This window comes from Eurytemora carolleeae, unplaced genomic scaffold, assembly GCF_000591075.1.
Source record: "Eurytemora carolleeae unplaced genomic scaffold, Eaff_2.0 scaffold2, whole genome shotgun sequence".
Lineage (NCBI taxonomy): Eukaryota > Metazoa > Arthropoda > Copepoda > Calanoida > Temoridae > Eurytemora > Eurytemora carolleeae.
The window spans coordinates 1,069,216-1,096,849 of record NW_019396051.1 but is presented as its reverse complement, the minus strand read 5'-3'; the positions used below and the strand labels follow the sequence as shown (position 1 = coordinate 1,096,849).

Below are 27,634 nucleotides of genomic sequence, written 5' to 3'. Positions count from 1 at the left end.
AGAAAAAAATCAATTTCCTGTATTCATAATTTCTATTTCTTAATCTCTATATCTTTGCATCCTGATGTCATAATACGCCTTAGATACAGTTTAAGCTATGAATTCTACTAGATCAATTATTTAAAATTTGAAATATCAAAATTTTGCGCCTTTAAGTTGCAAAGATATAGGGATTAAAAAGTTAAAGTTTGTTGCGAATAAAAAATTCCTTTCTGCAATTTGGGGAGAGAATGTACACAACTGTAGCTTAAGTTAATTACATTTTTTAAGGAAGGAATAGGAAGACGACTAATAGACTCAAGTTATGACGTAACAGATCCATTTCACTTAATAAGTGATTTGATAAGTTAATAAAACTATTTTCCTTGTAACAACATCAAATACACATAATTATTGCTTTAATGGCGTCTCTTTGTAGTTTGTACCAGTAAAAAGTCTTTGTCACTCTGATTTTCTAATCCCTATATCTTTATAACCCAATGTCGTAGACCTTGGCTAATTCAAACTATGAATTCTGTTAAATGAAAAAATCCAAGTAGAAACATAAATTTGAGTTTGTGGCAAAGACTGATGTCCTTTTTCTTTAAGAATTATACAAGCATGAGTCAGTTTCTCTGTGTATACATTGTAAAACAAAAACGAACAAAATATTTCGCGGATTTTATAAAAAAAATTCTTGGATTTTTTAAAATTTTCAAAAATCGAAGTTTATTACAGGTAAATTTTGAAAATTCGATCATCCATGAACCTTCCCTGGAGTCTCATCAAAAAAGTTGGTCACGATCTGTTTAGCCGTTTTTTACTTTTATTGGATACAAAAAAAACACCCAGATAAACAAGCAAAGTATATATATAGATGTCAAGAAAGCTAGAACCCCTAACTCCTTGTTTATAAAAAGGTGTACTGCAGTTTCTTGGAGGATTGTAAACAAAACTTTTTCTTCTAAAATTTTGTTTATATTTCTCTATAGCACACTTCCAGGATTTCCGAAAAAGCATGATACAAGTTAGGAAAACATGACTGATTGGAAGGAAGTTGTTTCAAAGTTTGCAGCCAATATAATTGTCTAACCTGGAATTCCCAAGTTTTGGGAGTTTTTTCTCCGGTAAAGTAGCTCGGCAGCTTTGCTTTATATTGCTAGTAAAAAAAGTATTATTATTATTATTATTATTATCATTATTATTATTATTATTATCAAAGGAATTGAGTCTTTGGAACAAAATCAAATATTTAAACCTCAATATCTTTAGAACCCAATGTTGTAAACCTTTGATATTTCAAACTCAGATTATTTGATTAAAAACTCAGAGTTTGTGGCAAAGACTCAATTCCTTTAAATGATAACACAGTTCAAACAGATGGAGCAGGAGATGTATTAGCTATAATAGTAACTTTTTGGGAACTTTTTACTTTCTAACCATGGAGGGCTTTCGATCTTACTTTTTAACAATTTATATCGGTAATACTGACTGTTGGGAGAGAAGTACGCTTTAAGGTTATCATTTTAACACTTTAATTCTTGTCAATCTGCGTATTCATTGAATAAAATGCATATGGGAAGGATTGAAAGTATAGAATTGATAAGAAAAGGCAGACAAAAGTTTGATTTATTGAATTAGAATTTTAATAAAGGATTTAATAATAAATCTCAAGTTTGTAGGATTAAAGGATTACTACCTCTATCTGGAAGATTGTTGAAGGATCCAAATATTTTTGCGCCATTTCTATCAAGAGATTACAGGTTTCCTGACGAATAAAGATAAATTGGTGGACGGAAAGGTCTGAACTGTTCTATGAGCGGTCTGATCAAGAACCTAATCTGTAAAAAACAGCTGACTCGCATTTCTACGATATCTCAGATGCATTGGAGCGGAAAACAGGTTTTTTATCTTCTATTTGGCCAATGCACAGTGGTACAGAACATTTACAAGTTCCTGGACCACTGTGCAATGTTTTATACATCGTTAGAGAAATCCATCTCAGTATCTAACTTTAAAAAGAATAAATTTAAACACAGTTATTTTTATAAAATTAAAAACAACTGCAGTTAGTTTCCAATAAGAAAAAGTTAATCTAAGCTCTGATCGATTTTACGGTCTGAGAACTATGTAGATATAGCATGAAAGAACCTTGTTTATGAGGGGTAATAGAAACTAATACAATGATAGCAATAGTTATTACAGTTTAATTGTTGTATTCAGCTTGTGGTCTGGAGTTAGAATTAATATGGGGTATCTCATGGTATTTTCGGAAGTAGGAAAGGTTTCTTCTATGCCAGGAGGAACCCTGAGTTAGTCCTAGATTCTATAGAAGAGGAGAAGCCCTGATTTAGAAACCCTTAGTTAGTCCTAGATTCTATAGAAGAGGAGAAGCCCTGAGTTAGGAACCCTGAGTTAGTCCTAGATTCTATAGAAGAGGAGAAGCCCTGAGTTAGTCCTTGATTCTATAATGAAGGAGAAACCCTGAGTTTGTCCTGAATTCTGTAGGAGAGGAACAACTCTGAGTTAGTCCTGAGTTCTGTAGGAGAGGAACAACTCTGAGTTAGTCCTGAGTTCTACAGGAGAGGAAAACCCCTGAGTTATTCTTATATTCTGTAGGAAAAGGAAACTCCGGAAGAAAAAAAAACGAACTCAGTCCTGGATTCTACAGGAAAGAAGAAAGAGGGAAAGATTCCAGGATTCTAAAGGGAAGGAGAAAATCTGCATTGGTCCTGAGTTAGTCGTAGGTTCTATGGGGGAGGAGAAACTCTGAGATTATACTGGATTATAAAGTAAAGGAGAAAACCTGAGATTGACCAAGGGTATGTAGGAGAAAACCTTATATATTCCTGGATTCTATAGGGTAGGAGAAACTTTGAGTTAGTCCTGGGTTGTACAGGAAAGTAGAACCCTGGGATAGTCCTGGCTGTTCTTTGGAAATGGAGAGACCCTGATTTAGTCCTAAGTTCTATAGGATAGGAAAAACTCTAAGTTAGTCCTGGATTCAATAAGAGAGGAAAACCCCTAAGTTAGTCTTGAGTTCTATAGGGAAGGATACACCCTGAGTTATTCCTGGGTTCTATAGATGAGGAGAAACCCTAAATTATTCCTGGATTCTGTAAAAAAGAAAAAAAACTAAATAATTTCTCGAATTTTAGTTTGTGAAAGAGTAAGTTAAAACAGAAGTTTAATATTAAGATTTTATTTTGAAAATGAAAGGTTTAAATATTCTACGTGTTTAGGAAAGAAGGTTTAGGAGTGAATGAACTTGGAGTGCGACAAAATTTTATAGCTCGTCGCCAAGTTTAGATCTTAGTCCTTTCAAAGTACTGAGTTGATTCTAGAGTCACATGGAATAATTAGATCTAAGCTAAAGGTTTGGATGGAACGCAGAGAAATGAGAATAGACTGTGATCTTAGTTGGTACCGATAGTAAAATTTGATATTTTCAATCGTAAAAATAGTTTTATTATTCAATATCTAAAGATGTAATAATACATCATTATTTAAATAATTACTAATCTTGCATCAAACTTTCTAATTAGAACAATTAAAACAGTTTGCGAGCTAATGAGAGCTTTATTTTTTATGCTTGACTGAACAGAGTAATTATTCTAAATTTGCTGGTAAATTGATTCTATTCAGATTTTTGTATCATAATAGGTGTATTTAAAACTGCAAACACTGTTCTCAAATAAAACAAAACAATCAAAGAAATTGTGATTAAACAATAACATCGTCAATTGGAATTCAACAAAAAATAACACTTTCAGACATTTTTTAAATCTGAATGATTTCACTTTTTTTTATATTAAATTCAATACAAGTAACCTTTAGGGGTTTTAATTGATGTCTAAAAGTAAAAATGATAACACTCAATAACTTTTTGACAATATTAGATTGTCTATCGTGTTCATTAGAAACTACACAGTTGAAAGAATACGGAAGACCAGACAGGATAAAACCAGATAGGATAAAACTAGATAGGATAAAACCAGATAGGATAAAACCAGATAGGATAAAACCAGACAGGATAAAACCAGACAGGATAAAACCAGATAGGATAAAACCAGATAGGATAAAACCAAACAGGATAAAACCAGATAGGATAAATCCAGATAGGATTAAACCAGACAGGATTAAACCAGACAGGATAAAATCAGATAGGATAAAACCAGATAGGATAAAACCAGACAGGATAAAACCAGACAGGATAAAACCAGATAGGATGAAACCAGACAGGATAAAATCAGACAGGATAAAACCAGACAAGATAAAACCAGATAGGATAAAACCAGAGAGGATAAAACCAGGCAGGATAAAACCAGACAGGATAAAACCAGGCAGGATAAAACCAGATAGGATAAAACCAGATAGGATAAAATCAGACAAGATAAAACCAGATAGGATAAAACCAGAGAGGATAAAACCAGGCAGGATAAAAGCAGACAGGATAAAACCAGACAGGATAAAACCAGATAGGATAAAACCAGACAAGATAAAACCAGATAGGATAAAACCAGAGAGGATTGCGATTTTGATATAGTTTTTAAATTGACTTTTTTGTTTTCTTTTTCAGGTGATAATAAAATTCTAAGTTAAAGAAGGGGAGGTGGTGACATTTTTTATTCTAGCTATGCTCTTCCCTTAAAAACTGAAAAAAATGTTAAGACCCCAAATAAACATTAATTACTCGTACTTTATACCAATTCGAGCCCCCCCCCCCCTCCACAGAAAAGTCTCCAGTTGGCAACTCCGGTAGACAATAGTCTTTATATAAACCATATTGTAGTAGTTCTCTTAACCAGAGAAAAACCATAATCTTGTTCTGGCAGTTCTCTGTATAGAGAAAAATAATAACCATACTATAGTAGTTCCTCTACCTGGAGAAGAACAATAACTATGCTCTAGTATTTCTCCTATCTAGAGAAGAACAATAACTATGTTCTAGTAGTTCTCCTATCTGGAGAAGAACAAGAACTATGCTCTAGTAGTTCTCCTATCTGGAGAAGAACAAAAACCATGTTCTAGAAGTTCTCTTACCTGGAGAAGAACAACAACCATTGTCTAGTAGTTCTCCTACCTGGAGAAGAACAAGAACCATGTTCTAGAAGTTCTCTTACCTGGAGGAGAACAACAACCATTGTCAAGTAGTTCTCCTACCTGGAGAAGAACAATAACCATGTTCTAGTAGTTCTGCTACCTGGAGAAGAACAATAACCATGGTCTAGTAGTTCTCCTACTTGGAGAAGAACAAAAATCATGTTCTAGTAGTTCTCCTACCTGGAGAAAAACAATAATTATGCTTTAGTAGCTCTTCTACCTGGAGAAGAACAATAAGTATATTCTAGTAGTTCTCTTACCTGGAGAAGAACAAAAACCATGCTCTAGCAGTTCTCCTTTGGAGAAGAACAATAAGTATATTCTAGTAGTTCTCTTACCTGGAGAAGAACAAAAACCATGCTCTAGCAGTTCTCCTTTGTAGAAGAATAATAACCATGCTCTAGTAGTTCTCCTACCTCCAGAGAACTACAATATCCAAACTCTAACAGTTCTTTTACCTGGAGTAGAACAATAATCCTGGCTGCTGAACTGTAGTAGGTAGAGTTGGAGTAAACCAGGCATACGACATGCATTAGTGGAGGAAACAATGGTCTTACATCAGTAAACTCAGTATTCTCCAATACCTGAAAAGGTGTAGGTTTAGGTGTATTATACATATGATTGGTATGAATTTGCTAAATGCCTTTATGGCTCTGATTGAATGGATTGAATGCAACAATGAGTCGAGAAAATATCACACCTCAAAGTGTGCAGTAAGAGGTTTCAGATGCATAGTGATGTCTAGAGCTTCGTTGAGGGATGCCACAACGTTACGAAACATTGATCTAAACAAAGAGAACTATAATGATATTAACAATTAGTTCCATAATCTGTAAAATATATGAAAGTTTTTGTTTATTTGATTGATTGATTGATTGATTACGTTTATATAATTAAATGGTAGAAGAATTATTTACCTGAAGCAGGGATAGTAAGCACTGTCTGTTAGGTTCAGAATACTTGCCATCTTCCTTGTAGTGTTCGCTTTCATCTACACGCAGAACAAATAACAGGACCAAATTAAATTCATAGCTCAAATTCACAAAATTCTGTCCAAGGAAAGTTAAGTATATTGATCACTGGTAGACATATAGGTTTATAGAGTGGTAATTCGTAGGTTGCAAGGGTGGTATATTGGTAGATTGTTAAAGTGGTATATTGGTAGATTGTTAAAGTGGTATATTGGTAGATTGTTGGAGTGTTAGATCGACAGATCGATAGAATCGAGTGGTAAATTCGTAGATTGATAGATTGGTAGAATAGGAGTTGTTAGATAAGTATATGGTAGAGAATGAGTTGGCAGATATGAAGATTGGTAGGTACTGGGTTAGTACTAGGTAGATACTCTAGATAGGTACTAGGTTAGCATTAGGTAAGCATGCTAGATAGACACTAGGTTGGCACTGAGAAGGTATTTCGTAGGTACGCGCTAGGTACTAGGCAGGTACTAGGTAGGTATTAGTTAGTTACTATAATTTCTAGGTAGGCAAGAGGTAGGTACTAGGTAGTTACTAGGTAGGTACAAGGTAGGTACTAGGTTGGTACTAGTAAGGTACTAGGTAGGCACTAGGTAGGTACTAGATAGGTAATTGGGAGATAATAGATAGATACTAGGTAGGTACTAAGTAGGTACTAGGTAGGTACTAGGTAGGTACTAGGTAGGTACTAGGAAGGTACTAGATAGGTAATAGGGAGATATCAGGTAGAAACTAGGTAAGTACTAAGTAGGTACTAGGTAGGTACTAGGTAGGTACTAGGTAGGTACAAGGTAGGTAATAGATAGGTAAAAGGTAGGTAATAAGTAGATACTAGGTAGATACTAGGTAGGTACTAGGTAGATACTAGGTAGTTACTAGGTAGGTACTAGGTAGGTAATAGGTAGATAATAGACAGATATTAGGTAGGCAATAGGTAGGTGATAAATAGATACAAGGTAGATACTGGCTGTTTCTAGGTAGATACTAGTTGGATATAGGTAGGTACTAGGTAGATACTAGGTAGGTACTAGGTAGGTATACTAGGTAAGTACTAGGTGGGCACTAGGTAGGTAAAAGATAGATACTAAGTAGATACTAGGTAGGTATTAGGGTAAATACTTGCTATTTTTAGGTGCTATAGTAAGGAACAAGATAGGAAGAAAATACCTGTTCAAATAATGATTCCAGATTCATACACTTGGCTTCCCAAAATCTTTAAAAAAAAAAAAACAATAATGAATAAAGTAAAATTGGGTTTACAGAATTTTTATTAATTCTCGTATTCCATAATTTGTAAATATAAAACTGTTTTAATAGAAGAAAGAAAAGATAGAAACTAAAAACTAGATTATATTTAAAGTGTTATGTTGTAAAAAAAATACTGAACGACAGACAAAAGTACATAAAATTCAGTTCTCAAGCAATAAACAAAAAAATTATGGATTGCTACTGTGTCCCCATAATCACAGTGATAGTTATGGTTGTGATTATTTCATTAAAGAAAGTACAAGAAGGATGGATTAATTTTTTCTCCTGTATACCTGATCTCTGTGAGAGGACCTGGATTCTTCCCATCGTTTAGTTCCTCTGCACTGTCCTTACTCAGAACCTCTTCAGTCTAGTATAATACTCTTTAAAGATACAGTTCGATAAATAGGATGGGTTACTTAATAGAGTTCTAAGCAGAAGTTACAGAATACCTTATACGCCCCTGTATCCGATACAACAACTAATACCTGATACACCAACTGTTACCTGATACATCCACTGTTAAGTGATAAACTCAGTGTTACCTGATACACCCACTGTTACCTGATACACCCACTGATAAATGATAAACCCATTCTTACCTGATACTCCCACTGTTACTTGATACACCCACTGTTACCTGATACACCCCCTTTTACCTGATACACCCACTGTTACCTGATACACCCACTGTTACCTAATACACCCACTTTTAAGTGATAAACCGATTGTAACCTAATACACCCATTGTAACCTAATACACCCTACTGCTACCTAATACACCCTACTGTTACCTAATACACCCTGTTACCTGATACATCCCTGTTACCTGATACGCCAATGTTACCTGATAAGCCCACTTGATAATAATTCCCTCGATATTATTCTTGAGTAACATATCACAATCTGCTCCGCTGCTTTCTCGAACCTTCTTCTCCTCCTCCTCTATCATAGCAGCTCCCTGAGTATGATATGTTTATTTACATTACATCCCAGGTAAGTTGCGAAGTTTATACACTGTTATTTGTAAAATAGTTTGTCGCAGGGAGTATTAGAGCTAAGGAGAAGAAGATAAAGTTTGTTCACATTATACAATTACGTATTAGGATAGCTTTTGAACTAGTTTATTGTAAACAAACAGATGTTAATTGCTCTTCAGTACACCCTGCGCCTTGGTTTCAATCTTCTAACCTGAGGGAAGGGTAGGAGGGTTTCCCCTTGATGTATCCTCTGATCTGGTATTTCTAACCTGAGGGAAGGGTAGGAGGGTTTTCCCCTTGATATGCCCCTTGATCTGGTATTCCTAACCTGAGGGGTGGGTAGGAGGGTTTTCCCCTTGATATATCCTCTGATCTGGTATTCCTAACCTGAGGGAAGGGTAGGAGGGTTTTCCCCTTGATATGCCCCTTGATCTGGTATTCCTAACCTGAGGGGTGGGTAGGAGGGTTTTACCCTTGATATATCCTCTGATCTGGTATTCCTAACCTGAGGGAAGGGTAGGAAGGTTTTTCACTTTATATATCCTCTGATCTGATATTCCTAACCTGAGGGAAGGGTAGGAGGGTTTTCCCCTTGATATATCCTCTGATCTGGTATTTCTAACCTGAGGGAAAGGTAGGAGGGTTTTCCCCTTGATATGTCCTCTGATCTGGTAAACACTGGTAGACAACTCATGAACCTGTCTCTTGATATCTACAATATAAAGTATGTATTTTGGAGGAAACAAAAACAATTTAAAAGTAAAAATTTTATCCACTGTTGTTAAAGGTCCAATCCATCTCCTCCCTTATATTTAAATATCTCACTTAGACTTGCATCTCTAAAGACAAAGTTTAGTTTTTAACTGTCCCAGCTGTTAAACATTTATGTAATAGTACTGTTTAGGCTGTACAGTGTACGGTATACATTTGTACATCACTAAAGCTACACAGGAAACTTCTTTACTATGGTAAAGATGTACGGTACATATCCTTACTGTCATAAAGATGTACTGTACACTTCTTAGCAATACTAAAGGTGTACGATTACACTTTTTACATTACTTAATCTGTACAAAAGGTGTACAGATTCAACTGTACAGATTCAACTGTATAGATTCAACTGTATAGATTCAAGTGTACAGATTCAAGTGTACAGATTCAACTGTACAGATTCAACTGTACCTCTACAACTCTCCAGCTCTACAGCTATGATAATTGATATTCTGTAATAAATCAGTTTAACATCAACCATTAAATATTTGTAACTTGAAGACTTTAACCCGTAATATTCACAAGTATTCTATCATCTTTATATTCATTTAAATATTATATCTTAACCAATTAAATTCGTCTTAAAGTATTTAGAATTAATGTTAAACCATCCTTATATTTTATATTCCCTTGAATGTTATATCCTAATCTGTCATTAACCAATTAAATTCGTCTCAAAGTATCTATATAAATATGGATGTTAAATCTGTTTGTTTGTTTCTTTTGTCCGATCATTACGCCTTGACCGATTTGCCTCAAATTTCTTTTATGAAACTCATGAGATTCTAAGTTGAGTGGGTCCACTTTTTTAAGAAAAAATTGTTAAATCGTAATTAAGCACCAAGCGCGGGTAAACGGTGGGAGTAACTATGAGTAACCTGGACAATGCCGGGTTTTCAAGCATAGTTTATAATAAATTTGAAATCAATATAGATTGATCTTAAACCGTCCTGCACAGACAACGTTGTGTACAATTTACAAATTGATATATTTATTTTTCTCTATGTCCGAAATACTATTTATAGACAAAGAAAACATGGTTTGACTATTTAAAGACATATGTTTACAAAAATAAACAAATAGTTTAGGAACTTTTTAAAACAATCACAGTTTGTTTATCAACATGGGTTTTCCTGTTTATAAACAGGACGGGGCCGCTCCAGTTTCTTGTTAGCATAGGACTTATATCAAACTCTAGGTTCCCAGGAAGAAGGGATAGGATTGAAAACTTCTCATGACCCTATCAGAATCCTGGCTATGTGCCGGACCCCCCCCCCTCTTTCTCCGATACATTAACGAGGCAAGTTTTCAGACCAAATAAGGAAATTCTAAAAAGTCGTTGAAAAAAATATTTTTAAGATATTCTTGACAAACGAAATTAAAAGTTCCTTTTGTAAAAGAATATTTATCCCTGGTTCTGGTAATTTTGTGTCCACACGTCAAGCCAAATAAATCCAAGCACTTAAACCTTGCAGCCTATACAACCCATTCAGCTCTTAATCTTAGACAGGGGCAATACAGGGGATAGGAAGGAAAACGAATAGAATGAGGACAACATTTTTTGATTGGTCAAAAAACGCATGATATATTGATGATTGTTTAAGAATAACATTTGACAATATTATGTAGACCCAATCTATCGTATCTACAAGTTTTCGTCTCCCCTTGCTCATACAATTTGACACCCTCTCACTTCGTTNAAACTACGGAGCAAACCAACCAAGAATTCTGTTCGTTGAAGTTGTGATGTAAACTACGGAGCAAACCAACCAAGAATTCTGTTCATGAAGTTGTGATGTAAACTACGGAGCAAACCAACCAAGAATTCTGTTCGTGATTCGTGAAGTTGTGATATAAACTACGGAGCAAACCAACTAAGAATTCTGTTTGTGAAGTTGTGATGTAAACTACGAAGCAAACCAACCTAAAATTCTGTTCGTGAAGTTGTGATGTAAACTACGGAGCAAACTAACCAAGAATTCTGTTCGTGAAGTTGTGATGTAAACTACGAAGCAAACCAACCAAGAATTCTGTTCGTGATTCGTGAAGTTGTGATATAAACTACGGAGCAAATAATTAAGAATTCTGTTTGTGAAGTTGTGATGTAAACTACGGAGCAAACCAAGGATCAAGCATTTTTAGAAAAAATATTTTTAAAAAACTGATAACTTTAATCGGTAATTACACCTTTCACAGACGGAACAAACTTGGAAATATTTTGTTTAAGAACTTGCAGGATACAGTAATTTCAAGTTACTCAACATTTACAGATTTACATGCCCGACGTCGTTATTCTACACTGAGAAATCACATTAGAAAATAATTATTTCTAGAATCTAAGTTTCCACATTTTATCTGTTAAATTAGAGAATATATATGATTTATTTTCAAGCATTTTAAACGAACACTTTCCCGCATTTCTAGTTTAATCTATTTTGTAAGAACATATGATATTACTATTTTGATTTCTCAATGCTGTATGATCTATGAATTAAAAGAGAACAGTTTGTTTTTATTTTCTATTTTGTTTATATTTTATCTTATCAAAAAATCTTGTTTTGTTTTATAAGTGCGTAAATAATTGAAAATTGACATTGATGTGAATTCCGGTATTTGTCTCAAAACCAGGATATGTTTCGAAAACGCGTCATGTGCTTAAATCCGGTAATTGTTTCAAAATATGGATATGTTAGAAAATGAAATCAAGAATCATCAAAAACCAATTCTCACACATTACTATTAGTTTAAAATTGACATTTACTGTTTCAATATATAGTTTTAGCCATTTTTTATAAATATATGGTGTAATTTTGTTCTACTCCTCTTGGATTTAAAGATCATTTAATTTCTAACACTCAGTGTTAGAAATGGACGAAGTGTTAGTTTAGGAACATAATATCCCCTGTAATGTCGACAACACCTTCAAGTAACTGAATTTTTCTTACCGTCCGATACACATTGCGGGAACTTGGACATATTCTTCTCATTTTTGAAAATAGGAACAACAACCTCCTCAACCCAGGCACAGAAGTGATCTAAACAAATATTTTTTTTATTCTCTCTCTGTACCCTTATTAATAGCCCTATTTGTAATCCTGTTTGTATTCTCTTTGTACCCTTATTTGTATTCTCTCTGTACCCTTATTTGTATTCTCTCTGTACCCCTATGTGTATTCTCTCTGCACCCTTATTTGTATTCTCTCTGTATCCCTTTTTGTATTCTCTCTTTGCCCTTTTTTTGTATTCTCTCTGTACCCTTTTTTGAATTCTCTCTGTACCCTTATTTGTATTCTCTCTATACCCTTATTTGTATTCTCTCTGTATCCGTATTTGTATTCTCTCTGTACCCTTATTTGTGCTTTCTTTACGCCTATCAGTATTCTCTCTGTACCATTGTTTGTCTGGTCTCTGTACCTTTATTAGTATTCTCTCTGTACCCCTATTTGTATTCTCTCTGTAGCCTTACTTGTATTCTCTATGTACTCTTATTTGTATTCTCACTGTACCCCAATGTGTACTCTCTCTGTACCATTATTTGTATGTTCTCTATAACCGTATTTGTATTCTCTCTGTATCCTTATTTGTATTCTCTCTCTACCCTTATTTGTATTCTATCTGAATCCCTATTCATATTCTCTTTGTATCCCCCAATTTGTATTCTCTCTGAACCCCTATTTGTATAATCTCTGTACAATTTTTTGTATTCTCTCTGTACCATTATTTTTAGTCTCTCTATACCCCTATTTTTATTCTCTCTGTAACCTTATTTGTATGCTCTCTATAACCGTATTTGTATTCTCTCAGTACCCTTATTTGTATTCTCTCTGTACCTCTATTTGTATTCTATCTGAATCCCTATTCATATTCTCTTTGTATCCCCCAATTTGTATTCTATCTGTACCCTTATTTGTATTCTCTTTTTATCTCTTTTTATATTCTCTGTTTACCCCAATTCTTTTCAAGTCCTCTTTTCTGTCTCTTATCTTACCAAGTGCATTGGGATGAATATCTCCGACCGCCACATAGTTGAGCAAATCCTCATCCTGGAACACAAGATCTAGAGATAGAACTAGAACTAGAACTAGAACTAGAACTAGAACTTGAACTTGAACTTGAACTTGAACTTGAACTTGAAGTTGAACTTAAACTAGAACTAGAACTAGAACTAAAACTAGAACTAGATTTAGAACTATTTATAAACTAGAACTAGAATTAAAACTAGACTAGAACTAGAACTAGAACTAGAACTAGAACTAGAACTAGAACTAGAACTAGAAATAGAACTAGAACTAGAACTTGAACTAGAACTAGAACTAGAACTTGAACTAGAACTAGAACTAGAACTAGAATTAGACTAGATCTAGAACTAGACGAGCAAATAAAAAGCTGAGTTAACAAACGTTATTGTTTCTTTAAATCTGAATTTAGTGCTTTGAATAAATCATTTCCGGGTGCAGCATATACCATATTAGATGTGTAGGTTTCAAGATAGTAAAAGTATTTGCTTGCTAACAACATCAAATACACTTAATTATTGCGTTAATGTCGTCTTCCTAGCTCACTCTTTCTGGTTTTGACTGTATCATGATAGATTTTGATACTGCTTACCTCAGGAAGTGGTTCTTTCTCCCGCTTAACGAAGAAAACTCCTTTATTTCTCAGAGGGCTCGGCCAATCAGTATGAACCTAGATATCTATGGTCAAAGACTGTCTATTTCTTTGTGTTTATTGTGTACCTGGAGCTGGCCACCTATGTTCTGGGAGATAATCAACTCCTGAGGAATTCCTACAATAATTTTAAAAACTTGATTAGAAATGTCGTCTTCTACGTCAATCTTTCTACACTTGCTCATGATTAAAAAGAGACAAAGTTATATTATTTATTTTTGTAGAAATTTTTGAAACCATATATTCTTCATATATATTCTTGATTCTTTGCCACAATCTTAAATTTTCTATTTCTACATATTTCAACCTGATGGCTTGAAGACTCAATTCCTTTCCAAAAGATCGGTATTCTCAGAATCCAGAATTGAATTAATTTTACATATTACACAAATTTGGTAGCTCAACCATCCTCATATAAAGGTTGGTACCTAATCCAACCTACCAAACCGGTAACTCACCCCGTTCCACAAAATTTGTTATGAAAGTTCTCTGTTCGTCTGAGATGATGAGTTTGTTCCATTTATCCGGTTTGAGTCTCAAGCTCTTCAGAGTATAGTCCTGGATAAATTCCAACCTGCGGAGAAATAAGAACTTTAAACTCGGATCATGAAACTAAAAAAGAAGTTTTATTTCTATTCTTATAAGATACTAGCTTGGGAACCCAGCATTGCCCTGTGTACTGATATCGTTACTCTCTCGCCGTTTACCATGCGCTTGCTTTTAGCTTTTTGTCCTTATTAAAGTCAACACACTGAACTTAGAACTTATTAACCAAACTAAGAACATTCCCTAATAAAAAATTTAATCGGTCCAGGAGTTCCTGAGTTATGATATGACTTCCAAACAAACAAACAGAGATTACAATTTTATATATATTACGTACATATATATAAAAATTTAATGAAATTCCGTGGATTATCAAATGATTTTAAACATTTTTTATTATTCCTTGAAAATGATGCTTACCCTTCTATAGATATCAAAATGACAATAGTGACTCAGAATTGCCAAGGTATGTTTTTAAAGAATAGTTGTAATTATTAATGGCTTTCCTAAACTTCTTGATTTTTATTTTAAATGACGGCGATATTATGTATGGGGATCACATTTTTGAAATCACAGGACAAGAATTTAAAATTTTAGATGATACAGGGTTACCCACTGAGAATACACTTTTTTATTTATTTTGTCATTTTTCTTTCATTTATGATTCCCTGTGTAGTTGTAAACCTATTGCGAAGAAAAGTGATAAACTTCTTGATCGTTACATTTGTGTATAATCCTGTATTTAGATTATTTTAAAGTAAGTTGCCAACATCTGAATATTTACCTCTTATCTGGTCCCTCTGCCATATTAAATCCTTTCTTCTCTTGGTTTTTATTCTATCTCCGTGTACCATTTAACATAGTAGCGTAGTACCGGTATACCATTTAACATAGTAGCGTTCATTTTTCATTCTGGAGTCTAGAGTTTGGTCATTATATTCTGCAAGTAATTTCTCCGTTCATCAATTTTATTTAACTAGGCTGTTAGAATGCTCTTTTTATTATTTATTTTAACAGCGAATATTTTTTCTTAAACTAAATTAGCAATTTTTTTTCTGACCTGTCTGTAAACCTTACTCGACCCGGATCAGGTCTCAAAGAATGGGCCTGATCGGTTCAATTTAGTTTTTTTTGGATCCAAAGAAAACGAACACATAAACAGAAAAGCTATAAAAATATTTTTGTCATTTTTGTTCAAACACCTTTGACATTCTACCTTTCTTGGATTTCAAGATTTTTACGAAAATATTACTAGAACCAAGAAAACGTCCCACGGGTCATTTTAAAAATATGCAAGATGTTCTAGAATTACTATGCACAACACTAGGAGCTACGTTCTTGCCACAAACGATAATTTTCTAACCCCTTTATCTTTTTAATCTGAATGTACGAGTAAACCTTTTATATTTTAAACTTAATCTATTTAATCTAACAGAATTCACAGTTTGAAATATCAAAGGTCTACGACATCGGAGCCCGAATTAAATAAATTTGAGCAGAACTACCTACTGCCGGTCCAAATTTAAACCATCGATTCAAAGTTAATCATTAAAGAAGGATTTGAAACAGTGATTCAAATTTGAACCGGTGGTAAGCAGTAAATTTGGTCCCAGGTTGCAAAGATGTAGGAATTAGAAAAGAGTTTGTGAAAAGAACTCAGTCTACTATAGTAACGTTTTGAGGTCCAATTGCAAGGGTTTGAAGCGTCTTGAATTATTCAAAAAATAACTATTAAAAATCTAATTCTAAGGTGCAATGTTTGGTTTACGACTGCCTGAAGCAGGATCCACTGCCTGAATATCGATCAAACTTTATAAGAACCAAGAAACTAATTTTCCCTTCTCTAACTTTTACCGATGTTTCACCCACCCCTTCCTACACTGCACTTTCCCTTTATAATAATTCCCCCCCTTCCCACTAAATCTTGTATTTTTCAGGAAAACATAGATATTTTTGACAGTTTTAGTCTGAGTATAATGTTTCTGAGTTTGGAAAGATTGAAAATAAAGATGTTGATTTTTAAGTCCTGGAGCGTGTCTGCTTATAAGTCTTCTATTTACAGTATATACGTAAATTAAAAAGAAGGCAAATTGCTGCAAGAAAATATTAATTTTATAAAATTCTCCTTTACGCTAATTGTCCATGGATGAAGTTACCGCCCTTCGATACTTTTTATAGATTTACTACCCAATCATTATTTATATAAAAAATGGCATTGTCGTATATAGTAACCATGTTAATATTTACATGTAAATTTTGTTAACAGAAATAACTTTACGGAAATAAAAAAATATTTAGTTTTAAAAAATTTTAAAAAATTCTCCTTTCCGTCTTGGATGAAGTTACCGGCCCTTCTGTTACTTTTTATAGATTTACCACCCAATCATTATTTTTATTTGAGATATAACAGTGATAATCTTTCCCCCTGCAATCCCTATACATTTCCGGTTTTATTAATTAAGTTTCGAAAGTTCCGGTTACGAATTTATCCATCCATTAAACAGGATTAAGAAACTACTCCGAAGTAAATATATCTCGATATCTCCGTATATAAAGGTATTGGGTCCGACCCGAGGCTGCATCTAACATAGGCGGAGGCTGGCGAGTGTGTTGACCCACTGATCTCACCTGGCCTTTTCTACCTGCACAAACAGGATAGAAAAACAGTTTCAGAGCTCGAGGTCACGTGGTATTGGGGAATATGTTACGTGACACGAAAGAAAGGCAGGGAAAGGAACTGCATAGGTGATTCTAAGTAATACATGTCTGGGTTCTGTTTATTAAAGAGCAGAAACATACAACCTGTATATTTAAAACCAGAACATAGCATTACAGGGAGACCCACAAAGGATAAAACTTCATAAAGGACTTTTGTGAAAGCTTTATGACAAAATTTATTTTGTAATCCCTTGGTATTCCCCCCCTCCCAATTTTTCTTCTTGTCAAATATACAGGATGAGTCAAAAAAAAGTTTGATTTGCGGCGAACCTTTTTTCTCTCAAAATCAAAAGTTCAGAAAAGCAAAAATGTGTGTATAAATTATTTTGATCGAAATCTAGAATTTTAAAAAGATTGAATCACAGAATCACAAAAAATTCGCAAAATTAAAATAAGAAAATTTGCAATTTTTAGTTCTGATCTAATTTTTAAGGAGAAGTTATCTAAATTCTATAGTTCCTTTCTTCTTAGTATATATTCTAAAGTATCAAATATACGCTGTTCAGTTAAAACCTTAAGAACCATTGAAAAACAATTTTTCCGTTAAAAATTAGACCAGAACTGAAAATTGCGAATTTTCTAATTACAATTTTCCAAATTTTCTGCGATTCTGTGATTCAACCTTTTTAAAATTTTGGATTCTTTAAAGGCTTTCAGGTCGTTTTTAAAGTCTTATTTTTTGTTGTAAATTTCTCCATATTTATACATACTCCTTTATGTACGATGTACAAGTACATTGAAAGATCTAAAAAGCAATGTAGGATACTTCAAATATATTTTTTCAAATTTTCTTAATTTTCAAATCAACCATTTTATATGATATTGGCTATTATTGAAATTAATAATAACACAATTAAAAAAAAGATAAAAATTTATTTTTTACGATTTTAAATCATTTATTTATCTGGGCTGAGAATTTTTGCTATCAGAGAAATCTCAATCAACCCGTTCTCATCCTTCTCCAACATCTAAATACATTTAAAATGTTTGAACCAACCAAAATGAAACAAATTAAATCTGCAGAACTAGAAATTTTTTTCTTCTAAATTTTTCAATCTCTATTGTTAAAATTTTACGGTTATCAATGTGTACTTTTAGTCGAACACAACAAAAAATATAGTATTTAAAACTTTAAAAATTTATAAGTTTCGTTGAAAATTGTTGGTAAAAAAAAACAGTCTTTATATATAGTAAACAAGTCGCTACAAATATAGAACTATTCTTTATATGTAGTAAACAAGTCGCTACAAATATAAAACTAGTCTTTATATATAGTAAACAAGTCGCTACAAATATAAAACTAGTCTTTATATATAGTAAACAAGTCGCTACAAATATACTAGTCTTTATATTATAGTAAACAAGTCGCTACAAATATAAAACTTGTCTTTATATTATAGTAAACAAGTCGCTACAAATATAGAACTAGTCTTTATAATATTATAGTAAACAAGTCGCTACAAATATAAAACTAGTCTTTATATTATAGTAAACAAGTCGCTAAAAAAATAAACTAGTTAGCAAGAGAAGTTGTTTCCAAAACCAGAAGCTTTGAGAATTTTAGCATATTTCTCATCGCAAATTTATCTTTTATAAATGAAGAAAAAAAAGAAAGAGTGGCCTTCACAGAGGTCCAAAAATTGCAAGCTGTCTCGTGATAATCGACGAGAGTTTTAGAATTGCGAAACTTCAAAATCGACACAGCAATCGTGAAAATTGTCGCAAATTTGCATAACAGTCTGGATCTCTATGTACCTGTAATAACTGATTAAACTCCGGCTCCGGGATTACAAATTCTCCAATTGAAACCATGACTCGTCGGAGCTCATCCTCCGACAGTTTTCCATCTCCGTCTTGGTCAAACAAACTAAATCATACAGTGATGACCGAAAAAGAACCGGATGCTGATAGGAATTTGCAAATGTGTAAAGTCATATTTCTCTGTCTAGGGTGCGCGCTTTATTAAAAATATCTCAGTTTGCAAATTACAAATTGAAAATCTATAGCGCGGTATTTCCACTAGGATGAAAGTTAAGAGTAAAGACGACACTATAATTCCGCTGTTTATTACCAAAGAGAATAGAATTTATATTAGAGTGGAATTTTCATAGAAAAAAGTGTAAAACGGCCATTTTGTTGTACTGTTTCCATACTGCAGGTGTACTTCACATATTTGTGCTATATAACCTTTTGGGCCCTGGAACATCATTTTATAGAAAATCCAAAATTAATATTAAAAGAAAACCAAATTATGAAATTGGCTGGTTTCATAATTGACAAATGATCATTTCACATAGACTCTATGCCTTTCACTTTACAAACGATGATTTTCCCTTATAACTATAAATCAAATGATGTTTTTTATTCACCTAATTCTTTTTATAAAGTTTATTTAACAGCTTTAAAAATTCGAAATTGAAATGGATTATCTAGGGAACATTCTGTATTTATGTACTCTACTGCATATAATTGGTGAACATTTACATGATTTGTACACTTTGAACTCCCTTTCAGTCTGAAAGGGACTGAAAAAATTCATACCGAGGGATTGGCTTAATTCCACTCTAATATATATTCTATTCTCTTTGTTTATTACACAGTGTGGTAAATTAAATATCAACAACAATTAATTAAACCTTAAAAGAAGTGATCTTCAATTGGAGGGGTAGCTGATCTGAGAGATAATATTAGAATTTATTTGATATTAGTATGATGTCTTTACGTTGTATAATGGCTATGCAAGAGCGCAATTCATTGTCATCCAAATTTTTACCAGAAGTACTTCTCCATAGGAAACGTATGTTTACAATCATTTAATGCTCTTTACGAAAAAATATAAAATTCTGTTGTTTTCTAACGTCCTGCTTAGGAACAAGTTGTGAACAAACATATTTAACTCTTATCATCGAAAATAGGCAATTATATGTATTTAATCGTATATTTCTGTTAAGGAATTAAGACTTTGCCACAAACGGTAATTTTCTAATCCATATATCTTTGCAACCTTATGTCGTAGACGTACCTTAGATATTTCTAACCATAGATAAATAAATAAACATAGATAGCTTATGTACGCAAAATCACCAAGAATTATACAGTCCGCGAACTCATACTTCTCAAAGTGTACTTCAATGATAAGCGGGGTAGTTTGGTGTTTTAATGGATTTCATAATAGAGTGTAAAATAACTATTTGAACAACAATATTTCACTGAGCAATATATCATATTGACGAGAACTGAAGAAGGACATAAGAAGGACTAAACTAACTTAAATTTCTCTCTACAGAACTCATGTACACCACAAGTACTCAATGACATAAGAACAGCCAATGTTCACAACTGACCTAGGTAATCTATATAATAGGAAAATCTTTAAAACATCTCTGTACATTTATATCTTTCAAGATGAAAAATGTCGTCTTATGCACAATCTATCTTTATCTATGTTTATAACTAGGAATAGAACATTTGAGTTTGTGGCAAAGACTCAATTCCTTTTTTTTATCCAAACATTTCCCGCAGATTTTATTCGATTGCATTTATAAGACGCGCGACATTTGAAGAAGTTGGAACAAATCTGCAAATACATTTATTGAAAACCGAGTTCAAATAATCAAAGTTCATAAATCGCGCGTTAATATATTTTTCATGCACAATTTTTACCTTACTAAAAATTCCCTTTAAAATTCGGTTTGTTAAATATTATAATCAACAAAAGAATTTAGTCTTTGCCACAACTTCAATTTTTGTAAGCCATATATCTTTGCAAACCTGATGATATAAACCTCTGATATTTCAAACTTACATTATAAGATCTAACAGTATTCATAGTTGTAAATTTCAAAAGTCTACAACATTGGGTTGCAGCGACATTGAAATTAGAAAATCAGAGTTTGTGGCAAAATCTCAATTCCTTTAAACCTTAAAGCTTGGAGAATTTGGTTTCCGTCCTTGGTTGGATCTTCCTTTAGCTCCGCTGAGATGAGTTTTAAAAACTCGTTAAACTCCAGACTAAGATTGGTTTCATCTTCACTGTATTTCCGAACCTTGAAACCCAGTAACTTAATCCATCAAAATTATGATTTTACAGAAATACATTTATTCGATATAAATCAAAGAGCAAAGAGTATTCTACTTCTTCATTTTTAATACGTTTCATTTGTCCCACAAATATATTTAAATTGATATAGTCCAGATTCTAAATATTTTATTTTGTTGTTAAGGGTTTCCTTTTTTGTAATGTCTTCATCTAAAAGAAAATAAAGATCTCATTTGTAAAGTATAAAAAGTCGAACCGAAGCTCATTCGACCTATAGAGGAAATGGATCGAAGCGTTTTCCGTTAAGTGTTTTCTCAGTGTCTAACCTGGGGAGTTTTAAAAACAGGTTAGGATAGGTTAAGTCGTAAAAACGGCTCAACAAATACTTAAAAACAAAAACTTATCAGGTTGGATAACCTTTAGGTCGGTTTTCTCTAGGTCAGTTTCCGTAGAATCATTTTTGTTTGTGTCTGTATGTTTGTTACCGATAGCCGGCAAAATCGTAACTCTTAGAAAGTTGTAACAAATACGTTTTGAAAAATTACGTTACAGATGAGAACTCAAAAAATATGAAAATAGAGTTTAAAAACTTTAAATATTTTAATCTAAAATTAAATTTACTTTTGTTTAATGTGGAATTTGTAATTTATTTTAAAATTAAACCTGGAAGCCGTTTCCCCAAACATCTGAACACGTTCTTTATCTCAATAAACGTTAAAACTCCATCCTAAAATTTAAAAAAACAAATATTTTTAATTCATTACAAAATTTTCCTCCATAATTTAAAAACTTGATTAAATTTTAAGGAGGAATTCTACTCTATTTCTATTTTTGAAACGATTTGATTACAGAAAAATGTCTGCATAGTAGGTATGGTATAACTTACATATTTCTGAAAAAAAATTGTTGATATTTTCTGTTTTTACTTTTCAAATTGGAAATTTTTGCATAAATAAACGTATCAGTTTTAACTGTACATTGAAATTGTAAATTGCATTTTCTAATTAAAAAAAGAAACGAAGACGACGACTATTTCGCTTCATATATTATAACATTAGTAATAATAATATGGATTAAGACCAGTCCGACTCTTAAGTGTTGCCAGACCTTATTCGTATACTAAAGTTGAATTTCTGAATGTTTGCCTGATCTGTGTCCAGCATCATGAACAGCTCCTTCATGTCGTTAACTATATCCTCGCTCAGTCCCCACTCAGGGTCTTCCTTCAATTAGCAGGGTTAAAACGCAATGAGACGACTGGACGGAATTAATGCTGTCTGTTTCCTTCCATTTATGATTCCCTGCAAATATGTATCTTATTTCTTTCTTTTCCAGAATATTAAATAAACCATTTAAAGACCAGACTCAAGGCAGAAAACTTCATATAAACTTGGGATCCTCTATTTGAAGAATTTTAAGTCGTCTTTACAGTTTCTTCCTTTGTGGGTAACCCTGTATATGCTTGACTAAATTATCTCAGCTTCAGATAGAAATATTCCAGATTAGGATAGAAATATTCCAGATTAGGATAGATGTATTCCAGATTAGGATAGAAATATTCCAGATTAGATTAAAAATATTCCAGAATAGGGTAGAAATATTCCAGATTAAGATGGAAATATTCCAGATTTAGATAAAAAATATTTCAGATTAAGATGAAAATATTCCAGAGAAGGAAAGAAATATTACAGATTAGGATAAAAATATTCCAGATTAGGAGAAGGATAGAAATATTCCAGATTTTTGCCAATTAACGTTTGTTGAGAACAAAGAAAATGCAGATGCTTTATTTGGGGGGTTAAGAAATGTTTTTAAAGCAACAATTAATAACTGAAAAGAAAACTTTAATCAAAAATATTAATCAAAAAGAGACTTTATAGAAACTTGGAAAAAGGGAAAAATATCCAAATGTACGGAGATTTCCAATAAAAAGATGAATGATCTGTGTTCTCCCTTTTTATGGAAAAAAAAATTTCGTGACGTTTTTATATGAAGGATATTTGGGCTAAAATCACTGCACAATGTATTTACCCAATCAAAAAGAACAAGTAGCTCTATCTTCTCTTCTCCGTTCTAAAATATAAAAATAAAACAATAAATCACTAATCAAGATCAAAATCAATCAACCAAAAGAATGTTTCAAAGATTTTTTTTTATTTTTCACAAAAAAATCAACTGTACCTAACTGGTTCCTTAATTTTAGTTACTTTAGCGAGTACAGATTTTAAGAAATGTATTTTATTCAAATATTGTTTTTTTTCCCTTGTCTTTAGTCCTCCGGACACAATGAACATTACTCAGATCTCTGGGAGCAGCTTTCGATGGCATGATTATACCTTAAAGATTTTCTTGTAGTCTTGGGTGAAAAAAAGATTAAAATATTCAATTTATTTTCGCTTTTATCGTAAAGGATTATTTCCTTTTTTCCGTTTTTTAAGGACAATTTGTAAAAATACATGGTGCTAATCAGAAAGACCTGGAATTTACAATTATTCAGAGAGGGGAGGAAGGCCAGCCACAACAATTTCTCGTCTGAGCCACCTCGGAATCCTCGTCTTTCGGTTTAAAGTTTCCAATTCTCGATGATAAAACTATTCTTTCTTAATCTGGTCACGTTAGGACATGAAATATAGATAAACTAAAGTTTTGCAATGATTACATCATGTTGGAATCTTCAAACCAATGTAAATGATGTCAAACTTTATTTAGGTAAAACTTAAATCTCTTCTGCCTCCGTAATGGCTAACCTTCGCGATATAAATAAATAGCAAAATATTTGGCATACCTCTGCCTATCATTTTCCCCATGGAACCAACTGGACAAATTTTATGGTTTTTACTATAGTTAACAAAAAGATTAAAGTTCTATAAAATCTGAATTATTTGCGGCATTCTACACCAGGAATATCTGAAAATGCGCTTAAAAAAGGTGAACATTTTAAGAGGACTAAACTCGAAAGCTTTATCACAATTGAAACTATTTTTTTCGATTTAGAAAAATTCAATACTTCATTTATGCCCTAACGTGGTCAGATTCCTTTAAAATAGTTTTAACTTGGAGGATTAGACACTTAAAAAATATAATATTGGAAGGACGAGGATTTCGATGTGGCACGGACGAGAAAATGCGGAGAATGTGGCTCAACTTGTTGTGGCTGTACTTCCTTCCTTCAATCAGACGACTTTACAATCTCATTTTACAAATATGATTGACGAAACGATAATCACAAAATAGCTTTAGCTCTCCAGTTCCAAAATGGGGTATGCCTTTTTTGAGCATTTAAAATTCTCAGAGAGATGTATGTAAATTCGCCTGAATTACTGTCAATTATTTACGGTTCTTTCTGATTATGACTGTAATAAAGTCAATTTGTTGGAAAATGTTGGAAAAGTATTATAAATAAGCAAAGAAATCCTGGTTTTAGAAGATTAAGTTTCTAAAAGTTAAGAGAAACAATGCTCATGAGCAACCTGTGAACAGAACCAAGGTTTGGTGGAAACAGAGTTTACTCGACACAATTAAATATGCATAGAAACTAGATAGAAGCTTAACTAATGACAAAAATCCGTGTTACATTTCTGTGAGGATAAGGAGGGGGAAGGGGGTCAAAGGGGTAGATTTTTTTATATCAATATAAATGAGTATGAATCTAAAGAAAAGACTGGGGAGGGGATGCTCCTCCCCCTCCCTTGACCAGGGAAGAAGGAAGACCTGCAGGCTGGTGAGTCTCTGCAGTCCCTGGAGTAAGATTAGATGGTTCTTGAGGTTGCACCAAATCTTATTTCCGCATTCATCTTCTCAAAGCTGTTTATGCATATCAGATCCGCACTAAACATGAACTAGAGTAATTATATTTAAAGATACTGTTCACTAAACATGGACTAGAGTAATTCTATTTAAAGATACTGTTCACTAAACATGGACTAGAGTAATCCTTTTTAAAGATACTGTTCACTAAACATGGACTAGAGTAATCCTTTTTAAAGATACTGCGCACTAAACATGGACTAGAGTAATTATATTTGAAGATACTGTTCACTAAACATGGACTAGAGTAATTCTATTTAAAGATACTGTTCACTTAACATGGACTCATAGATTGATTCTATTTAATGATACTGTTCACTAAACATGGACAAGAGTAATACTATTTAAAGATACTGTTCACTAAACATGGACTGAGTAATACTATTTAAAGATACTGTTCACTAAACATGGACTAGAGTAATTCTATTTAAAGATACTGTTCACTAAACATGGACTAGAGTAATTCTATTTAAAGATAGTGTTCACTATACATGGACTAGAGTAATTCTATTTAATGATACTGTTCACTAAACATGGACTAGAGTAATTCTATTTAAAGATACTGTTCATTAAACATGGACTTATAGATATATTGATTCTATTTAATGACACTGTTCACTAAACATGGACTAGAGTAATTCTATTTAAAGATAGTGTTCACTAAGCATGAACTAGAGTAATTCTATTTAAAGATAGTCTAAACATGAACTAGAGTAATCTATTTACAGATACTGTTCACTAAACATTTACTAGAGTAATTCTATTTAAAGATACTGTTCACTAAACATGTACTGGAGTAATTCTATTTAAAGATACTGTTCACTAAACATTTACTAGAGTAATTCTATTTAAAGATACTGTTCACTAAACATGAACTAGAGTAATTCTATTTGAAGATACTGTTCACTAAACATGGTGTGGAGTAATTCTATATAAAGATACTGTAACAAACATTCATTAAAGTAATACTATTTAAAGATACTGTTCACTAAACATGAAATAGAATAATACTATTTAAAGATACTGTTCACAAAACATTGATTAGAGTAATTCTATTTCAAGATACTTTTTACTAAACATGTACTAGAGTAATTCTATTTAAAGATACCGTTCACCTAACATGGACTAGAGTAATACTATTTAAAGATACTGTTCACTAAACATGGACTAGAGTAATACTATTTAAAGATACTGTTCACTAAACATGGACTAGAGTAATTCTATTTAAAGATACTGTTCACTAAACATGGACTAGAGTAATTCTATTTAAAGATACTGTTCACTAAACATGAACTAGAGTAATTCTATTTAAAGATACTGTTCACTAAACATGAAATAGAATAATACTATTTAAAGATACTGTTCACAAAACATTGATTAGAGTAATTCTATTTCAAGATACTTTTTACTAAACATGTACTAGAGTAATTCTATTTAAAGATACCGTTCACCTAACATGGACTAGAGTAATACTATTAAAAGATACTGTTCACTAAACATGGACTAGAGTAATTTTATTTAAAGATACTGTTCACTAAACATGAACTAGAGTAATTCTATTTAAAGATACTGTTCACTAAACATGACCTAGAGTAATTCTATTTAAAGATACTGTTCACTAAACATGTACTAGAGTAATACTATTTAAAGATACTGTTCTCTGAACATGTACTAGAGTAATTCTTTTTAAAGATACTGTTCACTAAACATGAACTAGAGTAATTCTATTTAAAGATACTGTTCACTAAGCATGAAATAGAATAATACTATTTAAAGATACTGTTCACTAAACATGTACTAGAGTAATTCTGTTTAAAGATACTGTTCACAAAACATGAAATAGAATAATACTATTTAAAGATACTGTTCACTAAACATGAACTATCTGATCTAAAAGAATTTAGAGTTTGAAACATCTAAGGTCTATGACATTGGGTTGAAAAGAGAAATGAATATGATAATCAGAGAAGACTCATTCCTTTTGATGCAAAATCCGAAATCTTGATTTTAAAGGAAAAGAGACGACAACCACGCCACGTGGTCTTGGAACTCCCTAGGAATTCAGCTTTTGATGAAAATTTTACAAGCAAATTTTGGTGGAATTGCTATTACGGCTTCTTGACCTCGTAACTCCAATGTTGGAGTTACTTTCTAGATATTTCAATGTGGATTTGACATATGTAACAAATTGTCTGGGTCGGGTTTGAAAAACTTGCTTTTAATTTTAAAATGAGAAAATTACACTATTATAATTATGATTTTAGATGCTATGTAATGTCGTCCTACATGATGCTCACCTGCACAGCCGTCTGATTGTCATAATGAATGGTGTGTCAAAAATGATTAGCAAATTATATTTAAGAGAAAAACATATCTTCAAAAGCTTCATATGTGGACTGCTAAATTTATTGGCGAATGCATTCTATATTTATAAAATCATGAATCTCTTAATTCTCATAGTTCACTTAGTTTTATTAGTTTTATTAGTTTTCTTAGTTCTCTCAATTCTCTTAATTCACGTACAGGGTGTCCCACGAAACATGACAGTATGCAGGACGACTTGAATGTCGTCTTGATTTTTGATATAATTTGCTGCGTTAATTTATCAACCTAATTCTAGAAGTAAATTTCTAGAGATAATAATCACAAAATTTCCCTTGTCCTGCCATTTCCAAAATGTGGTCTGCCTTTTTTGTGCTTTCAATATTGCCCGAGATATGAAGAATTTCGTTCAGATTTCGACAATTTTGCTTTTATTTAACAAAATTGAAATCTGAACCAAACTCTTTATATCTCCG

At 32.6% G+C, this 27,634-nt stretch overlaps 2 protein-coding genes across 2 annotated transcripts in view; both read right to left on the bottom strand.

Annotated features, from left to right (window-relative positions):
* The window catches only part of LOC111705351 (dynein beta chain, ciliary), a 30,959-nt gene extending 15,751 nt beyond the window's left edge, over window positions 1-15,208 (bottom strand). The window contains exons 1-15 of the mRNA XM_023477860.1: window positions 15,057-15,208; window positions 14,185-14,300; window positions 13,795-13,844; window positions 13,667-13,744; window positions 13,047-13,101; window positions 12,004-12,093; window positions 8,911-8,999; window positions 8,155-8,268; window positions 7,601-7,677; window positions 7,227-7,272; window positions 6,000-6,073; window positions 5,783-5,867; window positions 5,541-5,666; window positions 1,679-1,747; window positions 1,073-1,138 (exon numbers count right to left, since the gene is read on the bottom strand). Coding sequence (XP_023333628.1) covers window positions 1,073-1,138; window positions 1,679-1,747; window positions 5,541-5,666; window positions 5,783-5,867; window positions 6,000-6,073; window positions 7,227-7,272; window positions 7,601-7,677; window positions 8,155-8,268; window positions 8,911-8,999; window positions 12,004-12,093; window positions 13,047-13,101; window positions 13,667-13,744; window positions 13,795-13,844; window positions 14,185-14,300; window positions 15,057-15,079 — 1,158 coding nt within the window. The 5' untranslated portion in view covers window positions 15,080-15,208. The remainder of the gene's footprint in view (window positions 1-1,072; window positions 1,139-1,678; window positions 1,748-5,540; window positions 5,667-5,782; window positions 5,868-5,999; window positions 6,074-7,226; window positions 7,273-7,600; window positions 7,678-8,154; window positions 8,269-8,910; window positions 9,000-12,003; window positions 12,094-13,046; window positions 13,102-13,666; window positions 13,745-13,794; window positions 13,845-14,184; window positions 14,301-15,056) is intronic.
* A 2,635-nt stretch (window positions 15,209-17,843) lies between these two features.
* On the bottom strand, window positions 17,844-24,527 carry LOC111705150 (calmodulin). The gene is made up of 9 exons (XM_023477615.1): window positions 24,500-24,527; window positions 23,292-23,365; window positions 23,061-23,102; window positions 22,175-22,252; window positions 21,693-21,756; window positions 21,220-21,239; window positions 20,912-21,036; window positions 18,746-18,857; window positions 17,844-17,958 (listed from the first exon to the last, which is right to left on the bottom strand). Exons 2-9 carry the CDS (start codon window positions 23,355-23,357, stop codon window positions 17,887-17,889), a joined length of 579 nt encoding a protein of 192 aa, XP_023333383.1. The 5' UTR covers window positions 23,358-23,365; window positions 24,500-24,527; the 3' UTR covers window positions 17,844-17,886.
* Window positions 24,528-27,634: the final 3,107 nt, after the last annotated feature.